Raw genomic sequence first — 26,890 nt, 5'->3', positions numbered from 1 at the left:
ACGAAGAGACCGAAGGGAAGGCTCAGGTAGGACAAGAACCCAGGAGGGAAACCTGGTCGGGGGAGAAGGGATCCAGCCGGATCTGGGGTCGGAGTTGGGGCTTTCTACCCTACAGCACCCTCACCCTAAAACCGCCAACTTCCAGCCGCGGCGGCGACTTTCAGTTTCATTTCTACGAACCCTCCTGCCTGGGCCGCAGTCGCCGCCGCGATGCCCAGTAAGTTCAGCTGCCGGCAGCTCCGGGAGACGGGCCAGAGATTCGAGAATTTCCTGGTCGATCGGGGACAGGACAGGGAGACAGATCGCGAGCGGCTGAGGACCATTTATAACCAGGACTTCAAGACCAGGTACGGGCCGGCCCACTCCCCGGCCCCGAAACGCGGGCCCAGCTTACCGCCGCTACCCCCGCGGTGGGGCCACCCTTCCCGCCCCGGGGCGCGGGAGAACGGCAGCTCCCCCAGTGGCTCCGGCGGGTCCCGGGGCCGCGCAGCGCCCCCTCCTGCGCGGTGCCCACGCCCCGCCCGCGCCGCCAGCGCCGCCGGCGCCGCCAGCATCCCACCCGCTCTGCCCCTGCCGGGCCCCTGCGCCGATTCCAGCGGACAACCTCCCCCACAGCCTGCTCCCCCGGCGGCGGTGCTGGACATGTCTGGGGGAGCCGGGTGCTGCGCCCACGCGCCTCTCGCGGGGGTTGGGGGCTGAGGGTGGGAAGCGCTCGGCGTGGGGGAAGGGAGCTCGGGAGGGAGCCCAGGCTTTGCAGAAGAGCGGGGAACGAGCTTCCTGCTGGGGGCTGCCCACCCTGGCGCAAGCTTTGCGAGGACCTCCGCCCCTTCATTGAGAGGCTGCTTCCTCGGGGGTTCACTATTCCAGAGAGCTGAAGAGACCCAGTGTAGGAAGGAGAGTCTCAGGGAGCTCGGGGAAGAAGGAAAGGGCACCAACTGCGTACGTACCAAACCTCCATTAGCACCTGTGGCTTCTCCATGGAGACCCGCGCGGGGGCCGGTCTCCTCGAGGCCCCTTCTCATCCTGTGGCTGAAGGCTGTTTGGTCCTTCTTTCCTTTTCCCATTCAAGTGAAAAGCAAAGAGACTTCTCCCTGTCAAACCACGGAACTGTGCTTCAGAAAACACCTCTATCAACAGGCTGCAGTCTTGGGGTCTTGGGCCGAAGACCAAGAAACAGTTTAACAGGGATAAACGTAAAGACTTAAATAAATACTGGGTGGTGGGAATTGAGGCTTACTAACAGAAGTCTTGAAAAAGACCTTGGGTTTCAGTAGACCCAAAGGCGGGTATGGCTGCTTAAAGAGCCGAAGAAGTGTTAGACTGTGTTTATAGAAGTGTGGTTTGGGGTGGGGGGCAGGAGGTAAGTGACTTTCCAGGTTTACCGGATCATTTCTGGAATATTGTTTTCAGTACTGAGTCACGTTTTAAGAGGGACATTTAATGGGTTTGAGTAGCACCTGAAGGAGCAAAGACGCTGACCTGTTTTATGTCCCCACACTGTGCTGGACACTGTGGGGAATATAATAATGCCAGGGGAGCAGGAGAGGCTGTGATAAACATACAGTGTGCTGTAATAAATAGTAAAATAGCATGAGGACTGTAATACAGATAATAAGAAAAATGCTGGAGGAAAAATAAAGAGAACAATTACCATTGAGTCACACCATCAACACTGCACATCCATGAATTCACCTGTGTCCAAAAAAAATAGGTACAACGCGACTGAACAAAAGTCGATTACTTCTTTTGGCTCTGTTAAAGAAACTGTCATTCTTAATGCTTGTTTAGATGGTGAGGAAGACTGTTGGAGACTATTACAGTAGGTACTGCCATGGGAGGAGCTCTTGCTCAATCTCTCAATATAGCAAAGACAGCTGGGATTTATAGCCAACAGCAGAGTGAGGGGTTCTTAAATGAAGAATCACTCAGAGACAGCATTAAGGGTTTGGGGGTGGGGCAATGTTGAAGCCTAAGGCAGAAGAGGGTTCAGAGGGGCCTGACTGAAGTTTCTTCAAGGAGAGTCTTTGTCATTTCTACATCAAAGTTAGACAATATGTTCCAAAACTGGGGGGAAACAGGCTTTGTCAGATAGCCACAAACAGGCATATAGGAAACCACATATACCATACCTTATGAGTGAATCTAAGGGATTTCAAAATAATTTTTTTAGTATATACTTGTTTTTAGGCAACTAAGATACAACTCCCCTGTAGTTATTAGGGAATTCGATGGAGAGGGTGGCATTGACCTTGTCCTTTGCTTTGAAGGCTAGATAGCATTTTAGTACTTGGAGGAGGAGGAAAGGCTTCTATGTTGATTCATTCTTTTTGTGAAACCCAGTCAACGAAATGGAGAAATGTTGGCCTTGCAAAGAGAAAAATTGTAGAGGACAAGGTAGTTATTGGTGAATATTTTAAAGACTGTCCTGAGGGGAAAGGATTATGCTTTGGTGTCATTCCAGAAGGCAGAGCTGGGTTCACTCAACATGGCCCCTCGGGGAATTCCTTGGTGACCTAGTAGTTAGGATTCCAGGCTTTCACCACGCTTGCTCGGTTTTGGTCCCTGGTTGCTTAAGTGAGATGCCACAGACTGAGTGAATTAAGTGACATAGCCAAAAAAAAAAAAACCCCACCAGGTGGAAGAGATTTCTGTTCTGATTAGAGGGAACTTTCTTATGCTATGACCTCAACCCTCATCCACCCAATGGAAGTTTATTGCTTCTTCTCTGGGCTCTCATTGCTCCTTCTTCGAAGCCTGGTTATAGCTGGATGACACCCTACCTTGTGTTAGAGCTAGCGTCTCTCCACCAGAGAGACTCTCCACTGTAGAGCCTCTGAACACAGGGACAGGCCTTTCATCATGTTGGAGCCTTCCCTCAGTCTCCAGCGTAGAGCCTTGTATGTATTAGATGCTCAATAAATGCTTCCTAGAATCTAAAAGAGTTAGTAAGTAGAGTTAATCTACAAGGGAAGAGGTTGTAGGGAGCTATAGCAAGTCACCCTGTATCAGGAGTTCTGGGCACTTCCTCCACTGAGAAGAATAGGTCCCTTCAAGCTATTAATCGGTTATTTTATAATTTTATGAAGTACCCTGCTCTCAACTCTTACTAACTTTTCCCACCTCTTGTTATTCATTTGGCAAATATATTTAATGGGGGCTCTACCATTTGCCTGTGCCCTGGTTCCTGCCTCTAAAGAGTGTAGGCTGGTAGCGAGTGGCAGATGTATAGATAAACATGTCATTCTGAGCTTCAGGGGCCTGGATTGTGTTTCCATAGCTGGAGTTCAAATTCTGACTCTGCCACTTACTAGTTGCATTTGATTTAACCACATATCTAAATTTCCCTAACTGTTAAGTGTGTAAAATACTGCCTTTCTCTCAGTTGTGTGAGGCCAAAATAAAATATCATAGGTAAGGCATTTCCCTTGGTAACAGAGTGCATGGGCTTTGGAAGTGGCAGCTATCATTAACATTGCTGGTTAGGAGTCCATTATGGAATAAGCATTGGCCTCATGAAAAAGTTTCTGAGAGGAGATGATTCCTGCCTTGGGCAAGAGGCTCATTCTTTTATTTAACAAATATTGGCTGAATGCCTCCTATGAGCAAAGCAAAACGTGAGTTGCTGTAGATACACAGAAGGAACCTAACTAAGGAAGAAGGAGGCAATTAAAGACAAATACTTAAAAAAAAAAACAAACACTTATTTAACAACTCTTCTGATAACTGCTTGTGAGAAAAAGCCCAGGATGTTCGAGACTATGACTTGGAGACCTGACGAGTCTAGGAACCAGAAGTTTCTGGAGAAAGTGATGTTTGAGCAGAATCTCGAATGATAAATGGAGTTAGCAGATGTAAGACAAGGGGAGGGCAGTTCAGGCCGTTGGAGGAAGTAGCGCCTCCAAGGCTGGGGGTGAACTCCTGTGAACAGGTGACATGAGGTCAGAGGGAGGCAGGGGCTGGATTGGGTGGGCCATTGTAGGCCATGGGGAGGTGATGTGGGGTTTTTGTTTTTAATCTTAACAGAAACAGGAAAGCACAAAAAGTTGCAAAGTAGGACACTGAGAGAATCAGTGTTTTTAGAAAGCTCATTCTGGACCTCTATCCACAGTAAAAGTTTACATTTTACTTTCAGTCACTTAGTTCAGTTGCTTGGTCATGTCCGACTCTTTGCAACCCCATGGACTGCAGCACGCCAGGCTTCCCTGTCTTTCACTATCTCCCGGAGTTTGTTCAAACTCATGTCCATTGAGTCGGTGATGCCATCCAACCACCTCATCCTCTGTCGTCCCCTTTTCCTCCTGCTTTCAATCTTTCCCAGCATCAGGGTCTTTCCCAATGAGTCAGCTCTTCGCATCTGGTGGCCAAAGTATTGGAGTTCAACATCAATCCTTCCAGTGAATATTCAGGACTGATTTCCTTTAAGATTGACTGGGTAGACCTCCTTGCTGTCCAAGGGACTCTCTAGAGTCTTCTGCAACACCACCGTTCAAAAGCATCAATTCTTCGGCACTCAGCTTTTACAGTCCAACTCTCACATCCGTATATGACTACTGGCAAAACCATAGCTTTGACTAGATGGACCTTTGTTGGCACAGTAATGTCTCTGCTTTTTAATATGGGGTCTGGTATACACAGCTTTCACAGAACAGTATGTATCCTTAAAACAAAGCTTAGCCTCATTCCCTACCTTCTGATATTTTTTATTCTAGTTTACTTCAATTGTACAAAAGCCTTGGTCTGGTCTTTACCCATTGAGAGTTGCAATCCAGTTTGTAAAACGTAGAACTAGAAGTCCCGTTAAGATCACTTCTTAGGTAGCTAGTCATACAAGAGCAGGTCCTGCCCCATTCTGGACAGGGCCATCTTTCCCCCTCCCCCCATACCTGGACACTGGTGACCAGAACACACCCAGACATCCTCCCTTTTTTCGTTAGGAACCTCTAAGTTTCCAGCCAGTTTCAGGACCAAGCAAGATGTCAGGAACACAGTAGGGCTTTTCAAACCACCATCACCAGTTGGCTCAGGTGCACCCAGGCCTAAGAGGTGACTCAGTAATCCAAGGTTCATTATGCTATCTTTATAATAAATCAGCATTGCAATTTTTTTGTACCTCCCCCTCCCCCCTGTAGGTTTTGCTTGAGTGCTTATGGGTAAGCACCTGCACAGGAGAAAAGTTAAATAATCTAAAGCTGTCAATCAGTTTGTCAGTCAGATAACTCAGGACACCAGGAAGGACTTTCCACCCTTCTACCCTGCCCTCACTGCGGGGCTGCTTCTGGTTCCCAGACAGCCGACTCTCCTCTCTTCTCAAGAGTATACTTTTGCTTCACCTAAAAACTCCTGCTGCTTGAAACTGCTTTGTGTCTCTCAGTTGAATTCTTTGCCTCGAGAGGACAAGAACTGAGGAATGGCTGTTCTGCCAGTAACGATCTGATATTGTATTTTGAAATACCATTCCTCAGGCTAGTAGGCTGTCCTGAACCAGGTCTAAAAAATTAGTCATCTTCCACCTAACAAACAACGGGGACCAGGGTCAGGGCATTACACACCCAGGATATCCAACTGTGGCAGAAAAGTCTGGAGGGGGAGTGCAGTGGTACAATAGCTGGGATGGCTGAGCTGCCATTTGGAATGGGTGTGGGGTAGGGACCTGTTCTTCAGTTTCTTCCCTAAAATGGAATGATAATAGTTGCTGCCTCAAAGGGTTGTTGTGAGGAGTAAACGAGATAATGCAAGTAGCTTCTCAGAACAGCACATAGTAAGTGCTTAATAAATGTTTTCTGTTTTTGTTGATGTGTCGTTTTTAATGTTGGAGCGATCAGGAGAGCCATATTAAAGGGTTAGACTTAGTCCTGTAGTCTGTGGAGTCATAAGTTGGGGGAAATGATCTGATTTGTGTTTGCAGATAACTCCTGTGGACTCTAGAGCTTCCCTGGTGGCTCAGATGGTAAAGAATCTGCTTGCAGTGCAGGAGACCCAGGCTTGATCCCTGGGTCACAAAGATACCCTGGAGAAGGGAATGGCAACCCACTGCAGTATTCTTGCCTAGGAAATCCCATGGACAGAGAAGTCTAGTGGGCTACAGTCCATGGAGTTGCAAAGGAGTTGACATGACTGAGTGACTAACACTTTCACTTTCACTTCCTGCTGACTCCTAAGGGATGGACCATTAGAGAGGTGTGGAGTCAGAAGCAGGAGGAACAGTTCATAGGGCTTGGGAAAATGATGAGATCCTCAAGCAGTTCACAGAAGAAACATGAATGACTAATAAACAGAAGGAAAGATACTTGATTATGGTCGTGATCAGGGAAATGAAAATGTCAACAAAGTACCATTCATTTGAGCAAGCTCCGGGAGTTGGTGGTGGACAGGGAGGCCTGGCGTGCTACAGTTCATGGGGTCGCAAAGAGTCAGACACAGCTGAGCAGCTGAACTGAACTGAACCATTCATTTGCTTATCAGATTGTCAAAAATTTAAAGGATTGAAGGTTTCTGATGTTAGGGTCTAGGAAAGGGATTTTCTCAAATTTTTTTCAGTGAGAATGTAAGTTTGTACAACTTGTTTAGAGGACAGTTTGGCAGAACTTATCAAAGTAAAGGGGGCTTCCCAGCTGTCTCAGTGGGAAAGAATCTGCTTGCCAATGCAGGAGCCACAGGAGACCTGGGTCTGATACCTGGGCTCAGAAGAGTCTCTGGAGGAGGAAATGGCAATCCACTCTAGTATTCTGACTTGGAAAATTCCATAGATAGAGGAGCCTGGCAGGCTACAGTCCATGGGGTCCCAAAGAGTCGGACACAACTAAGCAACTAACAACATCAACACTGTTTCTTAAGTGAATACAAATCTCAAGGACTTTGCTGGTGGTCCAGTGGTTGACCACAGTTTAAATGCAGGGGCCCACACACATCAAAGTAAAACTTCATTCTCTTTGACCCAGAGGGATGGTTATTGTAACATTTGAAACAGCCAAAAATTGTTGGCAGCCTAGCTTATCTATTGCTGAACAAATAGTTAAACCCATCACAGTGCATTCATACTGTGCTATCCTTTGCCACCATTCAAAAGAGCTAGGTGGCTTGGTAAAATGTCATGGTGTCCATGGTGGTGAAAGAAGCCTGTTGCAGAATAGTATGTGTAGCACACACAAAAAATAGGTGTACTTAAAATATATATATATATTTTTTAATGCAAGGAAAAGAGCCTGGAGAAGTATACATCCAACAGTTAAAGTGAATGTGTTAGTCGCTGGATCGTGTCTGACTCTTTGCCACCCCATGGACAGTAGCTCGCCAGGCTCCTCTGTCCATGAATTCTCCAGGCAAGAATACTGGAGTGGGTAGCCATTCCCTTCTACAGAAGGTCTTCCCAACCCAGGGACCAAACCCAGGTCTCCCGCTTTGCAAGCAGATTCTTTACTGTCAAACAGTTAAGCAGGTAGTTGAGAGTGAAAGAGTGGGAACCCTTAATGTTTTGTCAGGTAATGAAGGCAAAAGAAGGGGTGGCAAAGGATGAGATGATTAGATAGCATCATCAACCCAATGGACATGAAATCTGAACAAACTCCAGGAGATAGTGAAGGACAGGGGAGCCTGGCATGCTGCAATCCTTCAGGGTCGCAGAGTCAGACACAACTTTGAAACTGAGCACACAGGTACCCCCCATATCAGCATCCCACCTGCATTGCCACATTTTGTTCCACACTAAAGTATCCCAGATCAATTAGGGTATTTTTGTTATTGTTTTATTTTAAAAGGATCATGTTTTATACATTTTCCATCTCCTGATTTTCTTACTCATCAATACATCATGGAAATGACTCCTAATTGTCTGGTATATTCTTCTAATTGCATTATTGGGTTTTTTCCTCAACATCTTATTATGACAAATTTCAAACATAATGAAAAGTTGAAATAATGTTACATTTAACAACCATATACCCTTGTTACTGAACACAAATTGGTGTGCCCCACGCATGCTGCTACTGCTAAGTCGCGTCAGTCATGTCCAACTCCATGCAACCCCATAGACAGAAGCCCACCAGATTCCCTCTTCCCTGGGATTCTCCAGGCAAGAACACTGGAGTGGGTTGCCATTTCCTTCTCCAATGCATGAAAGTGAGAAGTGCCCCACGCATATATGACACCAAATAGACCAAACTGTCAGAGTCACGAGCAGAGAAAGTGTTATTACAGGGCCAAGCAAAGAAAACAGGTGATTAAGGCAGCTCCCTGAGGGTTTTCTAGGAGAAGTTGTTATAGGCAAAATTTGGAATGAGGACTGCAGGGTGTGTGACTTTCTTCTGATTGGTTGGTGGTGAGGTAACAGGGTGGGGCTCCGGGAATATTGTGCTCTGCCTGAAATTACTGTCATCCACCTGGGTGGTGGCCTTAGTTCCTAGCATGCAAAGCTATTGTTATGTGTATTCCTTGAGGAGGAAATAGGACCCTGCCCCAAGGCTGCACTATTGTTTCTTGACTGCAAACCCCCCACATCCCCCTTCCCCACCTTGTTTCTGTATTTCCCTCTGTTCCCTGATTAGCAGCTGTTTGCATCTGCCCTTTGGAACTCTGGGAAGGACAAGGAGGCGGAATGAAGTCTATTTCTACAAAGAAGCAGCAAGGGACACAGATAGGCTTTTGTGCCCTGGAGGGCCCCCACAGGGTCATGCTTGGTTTCACCTCACCTGGATTTCTTTTTTTTTTTGAATTGCACTGAATTTTAATTGAAAACATTTAAACAGCCTGGCTACTTATAATGAATTATAAAACTTTGATAGTTAAATTGTACTATCATTTATGAAGCTTCTATCCTTCATTATTTTGTAGACCTGAAAGAAACTTTGCATACTTGTGTTTTCACTTCTCCATTTCAGAGGAAGTTTGTGAAGACAAGGTCCAAACTATTTATAAATTAAAACCCAACAGAGAAATGAAATAGAGGGAGAACAAAATCTATACACAGCTGAGCATAGGTGTTTTTTAAGCTCGTGTCTTGTATAGGAAAAGGTAAGAACTAAAAAATGTAAAGTGATGCATTTTCAAAAATAGCTAGCTTTGAGTGACAGCTTGCTGGTATAACAGCCATAAGGAACTATTAGCCATACAAAACTGGAAAGTTGACAAACAAAGGGAAGGTGGGATGCCTAGGATTTTTCACCCAGGGTTCATTCTATTGGTGAATTCAAAACATAAGGGTTTCACGTGGGCTCACCCAATTGGTGAATTCAAAACATAAACGAAACGGAAAGAGGTGCACAGGAAAGGAGGAAACAAGATGTCAGGGAGGGGCCAGCCCATAAAGGGGGAGAGAACAAACCTAGGTGACTTCCGGGAAGATTGTTCACCGCATAGTACTCCAGTGAGAAACTGGGAGAGGGGCTTGCATGCTAGGATAACTTTATGTAAGGACTGTGGGTGTGCCTGCTCATCAGACACCTGATTTTGCAAGACCACAAAGCTTCGCTTTCTGCTATACCTCATGTCTCCGAGTCCATTCTTGAGTTTGGCTGGTGAGCATGTTTCTCAAAACAAAAGCAAGTGCAGTAGTAAAAACTGAGTCATGAAGATCCCAATCAGAGGCACTTTTAGCACGCCTCTTTTCTTTCCCCTGGTTTCTTCTATGATTGAGTCTTGAACCAGGTATCCCCTTGAGGGGGTACTGGCGATAAATAGGCCACGGAGGAAGTGTCAGCAAATCTGGCCATAACTGTAGACAGTCCACCCTAACTGTTCAGCCACGTACCCGTAGATAAATCCAACTATTGCAGGAAAAAAAGAAAATTCCCTGGAACATCTGTTGGGCTAGCTTCTGGCCCTTGTAATGCATTTGCAGAGGCAGCAAGCACGGATGCTCCAACAAGTCTGGCTCTGAAGGCGGGTGGCAGAGTGAGGGCAGCCAAGACTCAGGGTCGGTAGGGTCCGAGGTCAGCTTCTGAACACACCTCTGCGGCCCTGCAGAGCAGGGCATTGCAATGGCTACTCATCTAGATTTCTTAATTAGTATTTGACACTTGCCTGCCCATCCATCTGTCTTGCTATATTTATCTTGCACCATGTGGGCATGTGAGGATCTTAGTTCCCTGACCAGGGGTGAACTAGTGCCCCCTGCAGTGAAACTGTGGAGTCTTAACCACTGAACCAACAGGGATGTCCCCATCTAGCTATCTTAAATTTTTTTGATGCATTTCATAATAAGTTACAGATACCAGTACAGTTCACCCCTGAACACTTCAGCATGATTGTTGTTATTACAACAATTGATCTAAGAGTTCAAAATTTGTTTACAATGGGGTTTTTTTTTTGGACCACTCCACACAGCTTGTGGAATCTTAGTGCCCAGAACAGGGACTGAACCCACTCTGTAGGCAGTAAGAAGGCAAAATCCTAACCACGGGACCGCCAGGGAATTCACATGTTTACCTCCTTTTTTTTTTTTTTTTTAAGTAAAATTTACCTACAGTGAAATAGACAAGATTTCAAGTGTCGCATTCTGTGAGTTTTAATGAATCCATATACCTGTGTGCAACACTCTATCAAGATATAAAACATACCATCACCCCCAAAAATTCCTTTATCTCCTGTCCTATTTAGTTCTCACCTTTACCCACCCAAAATCCACTGCTCTGATCTGTTTTTTTTTTGAGATACTATCCATTTTAGAACTTTATTTAATGGAATCAGATAGTATGTACTCTTTTATGTAAGGCATCTTTTGTTCGGCATAACGTGTTTGAGATTCACACATGTTATTCTGTGTATCAGTGGTTTCTTTTTACCGCCAGTATTTTACTGCCAACTCTTTTGGTATTCTTTTACCACCAATATTTCTTATGGGCTTTCCTGGTGGCTCAGTGATAAGGAATCAGCCTGCCAAGCAGGAGACTTGAATTCAATCCATGGGTCAGGAAGTTCCCCTGGAGAAGGAAATGGCAACCCATTCCAGTATTCTTGCCTGAAGAATCCCCACGGACAGAGGAGTCTGGCGGGCTACAGTCCATGAGGTTGCAAAGAGTTGGACTTAGCAACTAAACAACAACAACAGTATATCTTATATGAATATAAATCACAGGGACTTCTCTGGCAGTCCAGTGGTTAAGACTCCACGCTTGCAATGCAAAGGGCTTGGGTTAGATCCTTGGTCCAGGACCCACATGCAGCTAGCTTGGCCAAGGTGGGGGGGGGGGGGGGGGTGTGGAATATATATATATATGCACCCAGGCATGCTAAGTCGCTTCCATCATGTCTGACTCTTGGTGACCCTATGGACTGTATAGCCTGCCAGGCTCCTCTGTCCATGGGATTCTCTAGGCACGAATACTGGAGTGGGTTGCCGTGCTGACCCAGGAATTAAACCCCATAGCTCATACATTGTAGGCAGATTCTTAACTGCTAAGCCAACATGGAAAAATGTGTGTGTGTTTGTGTATATATATATATATATCAGTTTTATTCAAAATAGCCCCAAACTGAAAACAGTGACCTTGAAACCCTGATATATATACATGTCCTAGAAACTGTGATCTTGGGCAGATTGCTTAACCTCTGTTTTGGTAGTTGGCAGCAAAGTCTTCTTTAGACTGGTCTTCTGGTGTGACCTTGCCTGCGGTTGGACTGTCCAAATTTGGACAATACATATAACCTGACACTTGATATTCCGGGCCATCACACAGCATTGCTGGCAGCCAGAGGTTCAGTGTTTGCATTGTTAACCTGTTTCGTGTATAAAATAACGGTCTGGAATTGCTTGATACTTCTTCACCCATTCTCCTGGCAAGTCCTTATTGAATAATTACCAGTGGTAGGTCTACTCTAGATGTTATAGTCATGTTACTTTTTTTATGAATTTTTATTTCATGAACAATATAATAATATTTTTATTAAAAAGTCAGAGTATTATGTTATGTTTGGCTTTACAAGAAACCATCAGACCTTTTTCTAAAGTGATTGTACCATTTTATAGTCCATCCAACAATGCACGAGCATTCTGGTGTTTTTGTATCCTTGTCAACATTTGGTGTTGACAACCTTTTACATTTTAGTCGTTCAAATGGATGTGATGCATTCTTTTAAATAGCTGTCTGATATTCTGTGGTACGAGTGTTTACAGCTTATTCAGCTTTCTCCCTTTGGATGGACATTTGTTTTTAATTCTTGGCCAATGTGAAGGACTTTACAATAGGCCTCCTTGCACATATGTTCTTATATGTTGGTATGTTTCTTTTCCATGGATACATTCCCATGAGTTAAAGGATACCTCCATATCAAATGTTAGGAGATGTTGCTGGATTGTTTTCCAAATGGCTGTAATATTTCCCCCTTCTACCAGCAATGTATGAGAGTTTTCTTTCCCACATAGTAATACCTGTTGTGACTGTCTTCTTTTTTGTCAGTCTCATGGAAACAAAATGATACTTCATTTTTACTTTAATTTGCATTTCTCTATTTTTGGAGTATCTTTTCATACCCCTGATCAGAGTTTGCTCTTTAAGTTGAATATTCTGTTTTTCTATTGAATTGTTCATCTTTTTTCCCCTTGAAACGCAAATGACTAGATGTATAATGCAAGAATTGGTGCTTTTTTCCAACAAGTATGTACTAAGTTTGTGATTTTAAAAAAAAGTTGTTTTTTTTTTGTTTGTTTGTTTTAATTTTTATGGATGTCACCTTAAACCAAGTGAACTTGGATAGTGGTAATAGATATGAAGAATAATTTGAAAGCTGTTGATACTTAGGTGGTAGTACCTTTCTCCTAGAGGAGGGCATGGCAACCTACTCCAGTATTTTTGCCTGGAGGATCCCTTGGAGAGAGGAGCCTGGCAGGCTACAGTCCATGAGGTTGCAAAGAGTCAGACACATGTAAAGTGACACAGGCATAGCACCTATCATAGACGCTGCAAAGCTTGCAGAGTTCCTCCTGCTCACATCAATGCAGAAGCTTCCAAAGATGGAAGATTTCACCTTAAAATTGTACTTTGGGTTTCTCTTAAAAGCCAGATCTGGCCATCTTGGGCCTGGTGACCTCTTTCTAGAGATGAGTAGCGTTTCCTCCTTTTAGACGGGATTTGTACTCCTGGCTTTGCTCAGTCCCCTCAGGGTCCTGTTTTCTCTCTACCACTAAGCTGAGAGCTCCAGGGTGTTTCAGGGCACATGAGCTTTTGTTTGTTTAGACTTGTTGTTGACTCCCTTAGTCGCATCTGACTCTTCTGTGACCCCATGGACTGTGACCCACCAGACTCCTCTGTCCACAGGATTTTCCAGGCAAGAATACTGGAGTGGGTTGCCATTTCATTCAGGGAATCTTTCCAACCCAGGGATCAAACCCGTGTTTCCTGCATTGCAGCTGGTTTCTTTACCACTGAGCCACCAGGGAAGCCCCTGGTTAGAGTAGTAGATTATAGAATATTCACGTAAGAAGGATATGGGTAATCCATCTTATACTAATGACTCAAAAGTAGGACCTGAGATGGCTGCAGGTATCAAAGATACCTGTGGAGTCTGGCATCTGTTGGCATTTGAGTGTGTGCCGATTCATGGAACTTAGTGACTCACTGACCAAGTTACCAGGGTTGATTTCAATCCCTTTGCCTCAGCCCCTCAGCAGCAGTTGAGCCTGATACCTGATTGTGAGCCTTCCTCCTGATTCTCTTCCCTGTCCAGGAACTTCCTGCTCTGTTTTCTATTCCTCCCTGGGTTGCGCTAACCTCAGTGGTTCTCAGACGACTCACTCCCTGGGAAGATCCTGAACACTTCCATATTTGTAAATGCTATTGACGTCTCCTTATTATTAGGGTCTGCTTTGCTTTGGCCTGAGTCCTCAGCTTTTGATTCATGGAGCTAGCTGCCTGTGGACCATGGGGATATCAGATTGACCATGTCCAGATCCATATGTCCCTCCAGCCTCCTCCTCCTCCTGTATCTCCCTCCTATCTCAGGAATAGTCCCTGAAGCCAAGCCACTGCTTTCGATATTGTCCTCGACTCCTCCCTCTTCCCAGCCTACATTTGCTCTCCTGTCCGAAACCAAAATCTGCTAATTTTTTATTCTAAATATCAGATCTGTCTCCTCTTCCATCCTGACCACTGCCTTGTTCGGACCCTTGTCAGCTTTGAATTGGACGGTTGCAATGGCCTTCTTCTAACTGGTCTCCCTGCCTACAGTCTTGCCTCCAGCAAATCCATCCTCCATTCCTGATGCCTGGGTGATCTGAAATGCAAATATGATCTTGCCACTCCCCTGCTTAAAACCCACCAACATGGGGTGGTTGTGTAACCACAGTGTAGCCTCTGGTGCAGGCTGGAAGTAAGTTACTACTCTTAACTACTACTGCTGCTACTAGTACTACTATTACTACTAATAGGATACTAATAATAGTAGCTAACATTTCTTGAGCATTTTCTGTTGTGTTTTCACATGATTTAGTATCTTTTTAAAGACAAATGAGAGCCAATTCAAAGTTTTCTGAATGGTATCACTCACTTGCATGGGGGGAGGGAGAGGGGCAGAGTTATAGGCAGAGGGCACCAGGGAAATGTCCATAACCATGAATGATCTTATTTTGTGCTGGTGAGCCTTAATAGTTCAACAGAGATGGCCATGGTTCCTAGGAACTAGGATTGCTTTCATTCCCCTCAAAGCATGGAGGGAGGGTGGTCAGCTGTCCAGAGCGTGAATGTGTCTGTGACGTGTCACGTGTGGGGTTGTCCTCTGGCCCTTAAGTGCCAGTAAAGGAGGAGAGCTGCTGGCCTTCAGGGTCAGGTGCAGGCTTCATGGCTTGGCATGCAAAACTATGCGAGACCTGGTCCCTGCCCACCTCTGCTGCCTCCTGCCAATCCCTCCTTGCACTCTTCACTCTAGTACAACCAGACTGGATGTGATACTAATCATAGTGCACCTTACTGAGATCTTATGTGCCAAGCACTGGGCTAAGTGGACACCACAGTGTTGGTCTCTCCTGTGGTCCACACAACCACCCCGGGAGATAGGTCTGCTGTTACCCCCATTTTATAGAGGAGCAAAGTGAGGCTCTGCGAGGTACAGTGACCCAAGGTGACCCAGCTAGTGTCAGAGAGGGTGGTCCCCCCAGCTTCCCCCACTCACGCCCCCACACTTCGGCTCACACTCTGTGCTCCATCCTGCGCCTGAATGACACCCATTCATCCTTCAGGACTCAGTTCTGACGCTGTTTCCTGGGGAAGCCGCCAAGTCTGAGCTCCTCCCCTCTGAGCTCCAGGCAGGGGCTGGAATTATGTGTTCCCTCCGTGCTCCTCAAGGCCTCTTTGAACCCCCAGCCTCTAGCACAGTGTCTGGCACATAACAGGTCTCTGTAAGTGTTTGTCGAGTTGACTAAACTGAAATCCAGGCACTGAACCTTGGGGTTATTGTCCTTCTGACCAGTTTTCCCTGTCTTCACCTTCTCTAGGCCCAAACAAGCTATTTGACCTCTGGAGAAGGATCCTTTCCCTTCCTGCTTGGGTGCTGCCTGCACCCTCTGACTTCGGGGGGGCACTGCTGTCTGATCAGCCACCTTGCCCACACACCCTGGACGCCTGCACTCTCTGCCCCTCTCACTCCTCACCAGCGGGCTGGACCTGGGATCCACGCCCCACCACCACCCGGCCAATCAGCTTCTTCGGCTTCCCCCTCTGCCTTAACTCTTTCTGCTTCAGTGTTTATATCTTTTCTGTCCCAAATTGCCCCCACCCTGACCTCGCTCTTCATTTCTTACTCTCTTCCCTTAGTCCTCCATCTCAACAGCCCACCATTGGACTTTTCTCCTCAGAAGTGCAACCTCCACCACCTGCTGCTTATTTAAAACAATCGTATTTAGTCTTGGGGAGGGTCCCCTTGCCTTCCCTGAAAACATTAAGAAGTCCTGCCGTCCCGGCCGAGTCTCTGTCCCCAGCCCCATCCTGTCCCGCACAGAGTGGCTCTCAGACGCCCTCCCCAGCTTGCCACCCCCTGGCCCTCACTCCCCAGTCTCCTCTGCTCCCGGCAGCTTTGGGACCCCTGCCCCTGGCTTCTCCTCCATGCTGTATGGAATGAAGATTGCCAATCTGGCCTACGTCACCAAGACCCGAGTCAGGTTCTTCGGGCTCGACCGCTGGGCCGACGTGTGGTTCCCAGAAAAGAGGAGAATGAAGCCGGGGTTGGAAATGAGCAAACACCACAGGTCACTGCTAGCCACTATCTTTCATGACAGGTGTGCTTGTGTGTGACAGGGTGTGCAAGAGGGGCCTGGGCGTGTGGGAAACCGTGTGACTGGGGCTTTCCTGGGCTTGGCAGGGGTGGGGTGGGGGCTCCCTCCTGCAAGGACTGAGGGGAGGGCAGGGAAGGAGCTAATTGGCCTGAGTTGAGGGGTGGGTTTCCTGAGCATGGCTGTCACTTGGCCATCCTCCCCATTCTGTGACTTTCCCAAGGGCAACCCCCAGTCCTGTCTGCTCCTGCCGCAGCCCTGCCCGCCCTTGACTCCCGCTCTCCCCAGGGCTGAGTATATGCATGGGAAACATGGGGTGAATGTGGAAGTCCAGGGGCCCCACGAAGCCCGAGATGGACAGCTCCTTATCCGCCTGGATTTGAACCGCAAGGAGGTGCTGACCCTCAGGCTTCGGAATGGAGGAACCCAGCCTGTCACCCTCACCCACCTCTTCCCATTCTGCCGGACCCCCCAGTTTTCCTTCTGCAATGGAGACCGGGAGCTGCCCTGCCTCCTGGGCCCAGGTGAGTGGGCTCTCAAAGAGCCTCTGGTGGCCGGAGGCCTGCCCTAGGAGGGTCTGTTGCTTCAAGAATGTGTTGTTGCAGGCTGGTGGGGCTTGCCTTGGGTAGGGGCTATCTGGGGGATGTCAGGGTTGGGATGCTCCTGGGCAGCTCCCTCCCCAACCTGACTCACTTAGCTGTCTTCTCCTAGGTGAATGCTATGAGCTCCATGTTCACTGTAAGACCAGCTTTGTGGGCTACTTCCCAGCCACAGTGCTCTGGGAGCTGCTGGGCCCTGGAGAGCCAGGCTCAGAAGGAGCTGGCACTTTCTACATCGCCCGCTTCTTAGCCGCCGTGGCCCACAGTCCCCTGGCAGCACAGCTGAAACCCACGACTCCCTTCAAGCGGACCCAGGTCGCTCGCAACCCTGTGGTGACCAGCCGGATAGAGGAAGGAGAGAGACCCGACCGGTAAGTCCTCCGTCCAGCCCAGTTCAGGCTGGGGGGGTCCCTCCCCACATCACCGTGTGGGCCCCTTTCCTGATGGTGAGTTCTTAACTCCTCCAGACCTCAGAGAGCTTTTCTAAGAAGGAAAGCGGATATGAGGACAGTGTGGAAGTTTCAAGTATTTTTGACTGTATGATGGATTATCAGACAGCTGGGGTGGTCGTGTTTCTCTCTCTTCCTCTCCCCCTCTCCGTCATAACAGCTTTATGGAAACAACTTCATACTACACAATTCATTCCTTTAAAGTGTACAATCTGTGATTTCCTTAGCATATTCACAGTTAGGCCCTACCATCGTCACAATCCATTTTGGAACATTTCATCACCCCCAAAAGGAGCCCATACCCTTTAGTTATCACCCGTTTTGTGCCCTGGCCCCCTCGCCTCCTAGCCCTCACCAACCACTCATGTACTTCTTTCGATTTCCCTCTTCTGGACATGTCATGTGAATGGAATCATAGGTGTAGACATCTCTTTTTAATATGTCCAGGTGTTCACAAAATACTGAGCTATAAGAGCAAACTGTGAGACCACTGTGCTCTTTCTGCTACAAATATATGTATAGGGGAATTCCTTGCAGGTCCAGTGGTTAGAACTGCAAGCTTTCACTGCAGGGGGCACAAGTTCTATTCCCTCATAGGGAACTAAGATCCCACAAACCATGCAGGGCAGCCAAGAAGTTAATTAATTAATTGGCTAATTAATTTAAAATATATTTATTTGTATAATACATATTGACAAAGAAAAATGTCTGGAAGGTTACATATCAAAAAGTTAACAATGGTTATCCCTGGATGGTAAGTATGTTTGTTTATTTACCCATTTATTTATTAATTACCTATTTTCTGATTTTTTTTCTCTAATGAACATGTATTGTTTATATATGTATATGTATATATATATAGATAACCTCACAGCTTGTGGGATCCTAGTTCCCCAACCAGGAATCAAAGGCAGACCCCCTCTGCCATGGAAGTATAGGGTCCTAACCACTGGACTGCCAGGGAATTCCATATAGTATATATAGATATTTTTTGTTTTTTTTTCTTTTAATGCTTTCAAGTATCATGCTTTCTAAAAATGAAAATGGTCCAGCCTTGGCATGAGCAGCCTCGTGAGACAGTGAGTCCTCTCTTCTAGGGCAAAGGCTGCTGACCCCTTTCAGCAATAGTATCGAAGCAGGGCTTTGTGCCTAGCCCAGGGAAGGGCCTTCTCAGAGTCTCTGAAGGCGAAGGGTCTCTGTGTTTGTAATAGCTTTTCTTGTCCCCCCTCCTGCAGTGCTAAGAACTATGACCTGGAGTTCAGTTTGCCACTGGGAACATACTACCCACCCCTCCGCCTCAGACAGCTGCTCCCCATCCTTCTTCGGGGAACAAGTATTTTCACTGCCCCGAAGGAGATTGCTGAGATCAAGTAAGTACCATCCGTCTGCACCCTTCACACTGCTTTATATGTTTCTTCTTTGCTCACTTCTTATTTCTGCCCCGTGCCTCTGTCCTCAGCCTCCCATGCTCAGTTCATTCATCCCCTGACTGGCCAACACACCATGTGTCAGGCTGCATTCAAGGTGAATCACTCACATGAAGGCCCTGACATTGTAGCTGGGGAAAGTGAGCATTTCTCATCTTATGTAGTGATGAGGACTATGAAGAACTAACCAATGTTAAAGCAGGGTAAGGGGTGGGCTGTGCTGTTCTGCAGAGGACAGCTAGTCCTGGCCTCTTCGAGGAGGTGACATTTGAGCAGAGAATGACATTTGAATGAGGTGAGGGTGTGAGTCATGGGAGGATCTTTGAGAGAGGGTGTTTCCGGCTCCAGGATCCACAATGCAGGTCTGAGGTTGGCGGGGAGGGACTCTCTTCTTAGAGGCCTCTGACCCCCATCTGCTTCTCTGCTCTTCTAGTCTTCCCTGATTCCTGACGTTTTCATAGTCTCAGGGCTGCAGGGGGAGAGGTGCTCCGGGACATGGGGTTTGCCTGACCCATCCTGTTCCTATCCCTCCCCTCCCATCTCCCCACCCGTCACTGCCAGGGCCCAGCTTCAGACAGCCCTGAAGTGGAGGAACTATGAGGTGAAGCTCCGGCTGCTGCTGCACCTGGAGGAGCTGCAGATGGAGCATGACATCCGGCACTATGACCTGGAGTCAGTGCCCATGACCTGGGACCCCATAGACCGGAACCCCCGTCTGCTCACCTTGGAGGTCAGGGCTTGGGTTGGTAGTAGGGAGGATGGACTCAAGTTAGCCAACCCACAGACTGTGGGTAGAACAAAAGGATAACGATGCTGTTCCTGTCCCAGAGGGCTCAGCAAGGAGCAGAATAGGCATCTAGGCCCCCGAAAGAGGCATCAGAGCAGGGTAATAGGGAAGAGGGGGGTTTTAGCCCAGACTTGGCTATCACTTGGCTCTGTAACCTTGGGCAAGTCTTTCGCTATCTCTGGGCCTTAGTTCGCTCACCTGAAAAGCATGGAGCTGAACTAGATGATTCGTGTTCTTTTTTGTTTATCTGTTTGGGTTTTTTTTGGCTGCACTGGATCTTCATTGCAGTGTGCAGGCTTTTCTTGTTGCAGCGTGCAGGCTTAGTTGCCCTGCAGCATGTGAGATCCTCGTTCCCCCCACTGGGGATCGAACCCGAGTCCCCTGCATTGGAAGGTAGATTTCTTAACCACTAGACCACCAGGGAAGTCTGGAAGATAATTCTTAGAGACCTCTTCAGCTCTCAGATGTTGAATGTGTATACATAAGTCCAGAATTGCACACGAGAATGGATTCCTGCACCCATGTTCTGAGAAAGGCACCAAGTGAGAAGAGACAGCAAGTAAGGACGATCAGGGAATGTTTCCTGCAGAAACTGAGTTTTGAACAAGATTTTAAAGGCAGAGTAGAAACTGAACTGGCCAAGAGGGCAGCTGGACTTACTGGGAAGCTGACCCCTGGCTCTTGAAATCGTGCCCTGGAGGGTTGCCAGGACTCCTGGACTCAGCATCTCTGAGCAGCTTGGGCAAACTTGTCCCTTCCCCATCTCCCCTGACTCTTGCCCTGCCTGGTGGAAGAGGAAAGAAGCAAAGCTCCCTGAACCTCAGGGTAGATGTGGCTCGTCAGATCTTGTGTTTCAGGAGGGGGTCTCAGTGGGCCCTCCACTGGTCATCTTGGGCTAGAAGCTTGCTGGTGCTTTTGCTTCCTAGGTTCCTGGGGTAGCTGAGAGCCGCCCCTCAGTGCTGCGGGGTGACCACCTATTTGCCCTTTTGTCCTCTGAGACATATCACGAGGACGCTGTCACCTACAAGGGCTTTGTGCATAAGGTGGAATTGGACCGGGTCAAGCTGAGTTTTTCCACCAGGTAGGTGTTGAGGGAACCCTGAGCTGTAGGAACGTCTACAGATGGCCCAAAGGCCAAGGGAGGAGGGTGTTTCTCACCACAGTGAGTAGGACCCCAGGGACAGACCAGGGGGCGACCCTGAGGTGCCTCAGCAGCTTCCTTTTCTAGAGAATTGCTTGGAGGTCTGGGAAAGGGAGTGGGGTTGGGGTAGATGGAGAGAGTCCTGGCCTTTTATTGCCCACCCCTCCTTACTGGAATGCTTCCCCCTCTCTCTCCCTTGCCAAAGCCTCCTGAGCCGCTTTGTGGATGGGATGACTTTCAAGGTGAACTTCACTTTCAACCGCCAGCCCCTGCGGGTGCAGCACCGTGCCCTGGAGCTGACAGGGCGCTGGCCACTTGGGCCCATGCTCTTCCCTGTGGCCTCTCGTGGAGTCCCGCTGCTGCCCTCGGATGTGAAGCTCAAGTGAGACTGTGGGCAGGGGGTCCAGGCCACTTGAAGTATGGGTGCAGGGGATGCGGTCAGGGAGGCTTCTGGGACTCAGCAACATCGTGTTTGTGGCACTCTGCCAGGCTGTACGACCGGAGTCTGGAGTCAAACCCGGAGCAGCTGCAGGCCATGAAGCACATCGTTATGGGCACCACACGCCCCGCCCCCTACATCATCTTTGGGCCTCCGGGGACGGGCAAGACTGTCACCCTAGTGGAAGCCATCAAGCAGGTGGGGCCCGAGCCTGTGGCCTACACTCTGAGTCCCCCTGGAATCAAGCAGCTGGCCCCAGGTTCTGCTTCCTTCCAGCTCCCCAAACGCACTCCCCTGAGCTGGCACCGAGGGCCAGTGTGGCTCTGAGCACTGTGTGCACGTTGAGTATTGCACTACTCCACACTGCAGTTCGTGTCTCAGTCATGATTGCTGTGTTCAGTCGCTCAGTCGTGTAGGACTCTGTGACCCCCTGGACTGCAGCACGCCAAGCTTCCCTGTCCTTCACCGTCTCCCAGAGCTTGCTCAAACTTGTGTCCATTGGTCAGTGATGCCATCCAACCATCTCATCCTCTGTCGTCCCCTTCTCCTGCCTTCTGTCTTTCCCAGCATCAGGGTCTTTTCCAATGAATCAGCTCTTCGCCTCAGGTGGCCAAAGTGTTGGAGCTTCAGCATCAGTCATGGTAGCCTTTTATATTTACTGCAGCAGTTTTCTAGCATAAAGTCCTGCTTGGACTGCAGTGGGCTGGGGATCAGAACTTGCCTTTTTAGTCACTCCCTCCCCTAGCAATGGGAGAGAGATGCCACACTGCGCCAGCCTGAGTCACAACCACACTTCTGTGCACCACCCCCCACCCGGAGACCAGAAGCCGCTTCCCACACTGTGCTTATCCCCACCCCAGGTGGTGAAGCACTTGCCCAAAGCCCACATCCTGGCCTGCGCTCCATCCAACTCAGGGGCTGACCTCCTCTGTCAGCGCCTCCGGGTCCACCTACCCAGCTCCATCTACCGCCTCCTGGCCCCCAGCAGGGATATCCACCTGGTCCCTGAGGACATCAAGGTACCTAGGGAAGGCAAGCGGCCAAAGGACAGTGGGTGCTGCTCTGGGTCAGGAAACTAGGAGACCCTCATTCTGAGATACTCACTGTGTGACCTTGGGTGGGTCAGGTGCCCTCTCTGGGCTTTAGTTTCAGTTGTGTGTAAAGTGAGAGATAATAAATAAAATTGCCTGGGGGCCCCGGAGCCAGAGTGAGGGTGAAATTGGCGGTGAACCCAAGCTGACTCCTTTCCCTGCCCAACCCTCAGCCCTGTTGTAACTGGGATGCAAAGAACGGCGATTTTGTATTTCCTTCCAAGAAGAAGCTGCAGGAATATCGCGTCTTGATTACCACGCTCATCACTGCCAGCAGGTGGGAAGTGTGTGTGTGTGCATCTCTTAATATGGTGTTAGTAAAGAGGTAGCAGGCTGGGGAGTTGAGGGGAGGGCTGGCCTAGGTGAGCATTCAGGTTTGACAGTCTGGGTGTGACCCCTGCCTGGCCTGACACCTCCCAGGTTGGTCTCGGCCCAGTTTCCCATCGATCACTTCACACACATCTTCATCGACGAGGCTGGCCATGCCATGGAGCCAGAGAGCCTGGTGGCCATAGCAGGTGAGGGGTTTGAGGGGGCTGCAAGTATGCCCCATATGACGTCAGGCCCCACCATATGCCTTTCTCCCCATCACTCCCCACTTTCCAGGGTTGATGGAAGTCAAAGAAACAGACAACCCAGGAGGGCAGCTGGTGCTGGCAGGGGACCCTCGGCAGCTGGGGCCTGTGCTGCGCTGTCCGCTGGCCCAGAAGCACGGGCTGGGGTACTCACTGCTAGAGCGGCTGCTCACCTTCAATGGCCTATACAAGAAGGGCCCGGATGGCTATAACCCCCAGTTCATAACCAAGCTACTGCGCAACTACAGGTACCCCACACCCTCCGCCAGCCCAGCTGTAGCCTCCATCCCACAGTCCTGTTGCTCAGAGACTATACAGAGCAAAAAGACTGTAAACTGGAAGGTCTCCTCTGCAGTCCCATCACTGCTGTTTGTAGATAGTGTGACTTAGCAAGTGCCCTCACTCTAGAGCAGTTCGCCTATTTGTATATCAGGCGATGGTCAGTGGTTCCCAGACACTGAAATATGTCTGAGGCAGGTCCCGGGTGAAGTTTCTAGGCAATCCAAGGAAAAATGAGAATAATACAGAAAGTTAATGATTATTCAAGTTAAAGAGCTGTATACTTCCTTTAGTCAGAGAATTCTTGCATCTGAAATGCTCAGTTGAGTTCCTAGGTGGGAACTAGTTCCTTAGATGAGTCCACTAAGAATGCAAATAAATGTTAGCTGTTGTGTTAGTACTGCTTGTATTTTTGGAATTTTTTTTTTTTTAATTCTAACAGTTTAATGCTACCAACCCATCTCCCTCCACCTTCATGCACACATGCTCAGTCATGTAACCCCATGGACTGCAGCCCGCCAGGCTCCTCTGTCCATGGACTTTTCCAAGCAAGAATACTGGAGTGGGTTGCCATTTCCTTCTCCATATTTTTGGATTTAAACACATTATCTCATCCAGTAATGGTGATAGTCAGTGATATGTGTTTTTGTATTATCCTTCCTTGGCAAAATTGAGACTTGAGAGTGGGTCCCTAATTTCATGGTGTTTTCTTTTAAATTTGCAATCTGTGGATTGGATGCTTTCTGGAGCCACATTTGGTTCTGCTTTCTGTGGTTAACTGTGTATGTATTAGTTGCTCAGTCATGTCCGACTCTTTGCGACCCCATGAGCTGCAGCCCACCAGGCTCCTCTCTCTGTGGGATTTCCCAGGCAAGAATACTGGAGAGGGTTGCCATTTCGTGCTCCAGGGTATCTTCCCGACCCAGGGATCGAACCCCGGTCTCTTAGTGCCCAGCTGCAAAAGCTGTAACTGAATGAGTCTGCTATGCAGTGGGCAGGACAGGATAGTGTGTGAGTGGGTGGAGGGGCGCCTGCCCCTGTCTGGTCTTGCTCTTCCTTCCTCCTCCTCCTCCTCCTAGGTCTCACCCCACCATCCTGGACGTTCCTAACCGGCTGTATTACGATGGGGAGCTGCAGGCCTGTGCGGATGTTGTTGACCGAGAGCGCTTCTGCCGCTGGGAGGGTCTGCCTCGACAGGTGAGGCTGAGCGGGGCTGGGGCTCAGGCTCCCCACACCTGTACCCCAGCCTCCCTCTTACCGAGGGTCTGGGTAGCAGGAGTCTCTGAGTGGAAGCCACAAGCCCTGCCCTTAGTTACCTGGGATCCCCCATTCCCTGGAAGGGTTTGGGGGTGGAAGGGAAGGGAGTCAGGGAGGTCCAACTGAAGGTTTCCCCTGTGTCCAGGATTTTCCAATCATCTTTCACGGTGTAATGGGCAAGGATGAGCGTGAGGGCAACAGCCCGTCCTTCTTCAACCCAGAAGAGGCTGCCACAGTGACTTCCTACCTGAAGCAGCTCCTGGCCCCCTCCTCCAAGAAGGGCAAAGCCCGTCTGAGCCCCCGAAATGTGGGCGTCATCTCCCCATACCGGAAGCAGGTCAGGCCCTCAGTTCCCATCAAGGGAACATTCCCATACCTAGCCAGACCGCTAGGCAGAGGCTCCAGCTCAGGCCTCTCTGCTGGCCCCATATCTCAGAAGAGCTCAGAGGTCAGTTGTACCTCCTCTTTGCCCCCCAGCTCCCTGGCCTCCTGCCTGGCTCCCTCTTGTGCTGGGGTAATGGCAGGAGAGAAAGGCACCTGTCCCCATCTTCCAGGTGGAAAAAATCCGTTATTGCATCACCAAACTTGACAAGCAGCTTCGGGGACTAGACGACATCAAGGACTTGAAGGTGACCCTCACCACTGTTTCACACTCCCCCCCTGACTTCTGTTTCCCTCGCTCCCCCACTTCCAGACACCTCCTTGGGTCCCTGCCCTACTGCTCCTGGGCCAGCCCCAGTCCCTGCCCCACCCTCGCTGCCTGAGACAGACTTGGGCTTTCCCCTGGCTTCTCACTGCTGGAGATCCCAAGTTGTAGGTCTGGGCTGGGGCCAGGAAGCCTGTGTGTTTAGCAGTTACCCCGAAGGATTCTTAGGATCAGGCTGATTTAAAGTCTCTACCCTAAGGATAAAGTCCAGTCTCCCTAGCCAGCCCGCCCTGTCGTGTGATGATGTCTCCACTCACCTCTCCCCCCGTCAGTTGACAGCTAGCTCTACTCTTTCTCAGATAAGAATCACCTGGAGAGCTTTTGGTGCTGCCAGGGCCAGGGTTCCACCCAACCAATTAACACAGCTATCTGGGGGCAGAGCCAGGGCAGCTGTTCTTTATGGCTCCTCAGGTGATCTGCGATCTGCGCAGCCAGGGTTGAAAATGGGTACTTTATAGGAATTAGAGGCCTCTCCGGTGGAAATTCTGATTCAGGCGGTCTGGGTTAGGGCCTAGAGTTACTTAAACAAGTGCTGAGTGAAAGTCTGAAAAACTCTGCTGAGTTAGTGTTCTTTGGAATCCTGTTTTCTTTGCTTAGAAGCCTTTCCAGTTCCCACCATTTTAACTGGATTCACTTTTCAGGTTTCAGCTAGCACAGCATAGTCCTGTCCTCTTTCCTGGCTCCCTCCACTGTGACAACTGTCCTCAGGTTCTGGCAGGCGGGGCTGTTTCCTGGGTCCCCTGCTGAGTGCCCCCGGCCCTGCCTCCCTCCCCTCTAGGTGGGCTCTGTGGAAGAGTTTCAAGGCCAGGAACGCAGCGTCATCCTCATCTCCACCGTTCGGAGCAGCCAGAGCTTTGTGCAGCTGGATCTGGACTTTAACCTGGGTTTCCTCAAGAACCCCAAGGTTGGAGGGCTGGTGGGCTGGTGGGTACTCCTCCCAGGGGACCCTTCCCTGCTGTGACCCCCACCACCTCTTCTCTCCAGAGGTTCAATGTGGCAGTGACTCGGGCCAAGGCTTTGCTCATCGTGGTGGGCAACCCGCTCCTGCTGGGCCACGACCCCGACTGGAAAGTGTGAGCATCCCACCCTCCGTCCCTCTTGATGGCTACAAGCCTTGTTCAGTCACTAAGTTGTGTCCAATTCTTTGAGACCCCCTGGACTGCAGCACACCCGGCTTCCCTGTCCTTCACTATTTCCCAGAGTCTGCTCAAACTCATGTCCACTGAGTCAGTAACACCACCCCCTAGCCTAGGAGAGCTGTAGTTTTATGAAGCACCCTTGGGGCTCAGGTAATCTTCCCATCTGTTTTATCTTAACATCTCCATTTGCCAAGGTTAAGCAACTTGCCCCCAGGCATAGGCCAGTGTGCAGGACCCAGGCTGGGCCTCCAGCCTCTGCAGGCACTCGGTCAGCCCTGTGCAGCTGTGTATGAATGCTTCTGTACCCCACAGATTCCTGGAGTTCTGTAAAGAAAACGGTGGGTATACTGGGTGCCCCTTCCCTGCCAAACTGGACCTGCAGCAGGGGCAGAACTTACTCCAAGGTCTGAGCAAACTCAGCCCCTCTACCTCAGGTATGGCTGGGCCAGGGTGGGCCAGAAGAGGGGCAGTGCTGAGGGATGAGGTAAGTGACTAAGACAAAGCTCACCCCCTCTCTTTCTAGGACCCAAAAATCACGACTACCTCCCCCAGGAGCGGGAGGGTGAAGGGGGCCTGTCCCTGCAAGTGGAGCCGGAGTGGAGAAATGAGCTCTGAGCACCGCCCACCCGACCCCGTCCCCTGCTACTCACAACAGGCTGCTAACAATTGGGGGAAGGGGGAGGAAGTACCACTGAAAAAAAAAAAATGTTATTCTTTGCCAAAGTCTCTTGTCTCCTCAGCCAGGCCCCAGCTTTCTAAACTCCCAAGATGACCCCAGAGGGGAAGGTGGAACTGTCACACCCTGCCCA

At 49.1% G+C, this 26,890-nt stretch overlaps 1 protein-coding gene across 1 annotated transcript; it reads left to right on the top strand.

The window, feature by feature from the left end:
* On the top strand, positions 1-26,769 carry MOV10 (Mov10 RISC complex RNA helicase). Its single transcript, XM_052637527.1, has 21 exons — positions 1-26; positions 146-347; positions 15,995-16,198; positions 16,481-16,716; positions 16,904-17,162; positions 18,476-18,610; positions 19,229-19,397; positions 20,381-20,535; positions 20,801-20,977; positions 21,085-21,232; positions 21,895-22,053; positions 22,299-22,402; positions 22,546-22,643; positions 22,732-22,948; positions 24,059-24,176; positions 24,382-24,573; positions 24,791-24,865; positions 25,721-25,846; positions 25,927-26,015; positions 26,394-26,515; positions 26,605-26,769. The coding sequence occupies exons 2-21, from the start codon at positions 211-213 to the stop codon at positions 26,694-26,696; spliced, it is 3,012 nt and encodes a 1,003-aa protein (XP_052493487.1). The 5' UTR covers positions 1-26; positions 146-210; the 3' UTR covers positions 26,697-26,769.
* Positions 26,770-26,890: the final 121 nt, after the last annotated feature.

Source organism: Budorcas taxicolor, chromosome 3, assembly GCF_023091745.1.
Source record: "Budorcas taxicolor isolate Tak-1 chromosome 3, Takin1.1, whole genome shotgun sequence".
Classification (NCBI taxonomy): Eukaryota; Metazoa; Chordata; class Mammalia; order Artiodactyla; family Bovidae; genus Budorcas; species Budorcas taxicolor.
The sequence above is the reverse complement of the archived record's forward strand: the minus strand, read 5'-3'. Positions and strand labels throughout refer to the sequence as shown.

What these genes read in the sequence shown, in the direction of transcription:
- MOV10 (XM_052637527.1), top strand. Translation starts at nt 211, where the DNA reads ATGCCCAGTAAGTTCAGCTGCCGGCAGCTCCGGGAGACGGGCCAGAGA. An exon ending in GCCCTGCCTCCTGGGCCCAG is followed by an intron (nt 16,717 to 16,903) that starts GTGAGTGGGCTC and finishes GTCTTCTCCTAG; the next exon opens with GTGAATGCTATGAGCTCCAT. An exon ending in CACGACCCCGACTGGAAAGT is followed by an intron (nt 26,016 to 26,393) that starts GTGAGCATCCCA and finishes TGTACCCCACAG; the next exon opens with ATTCCTGGAGTTCTGTAAAG.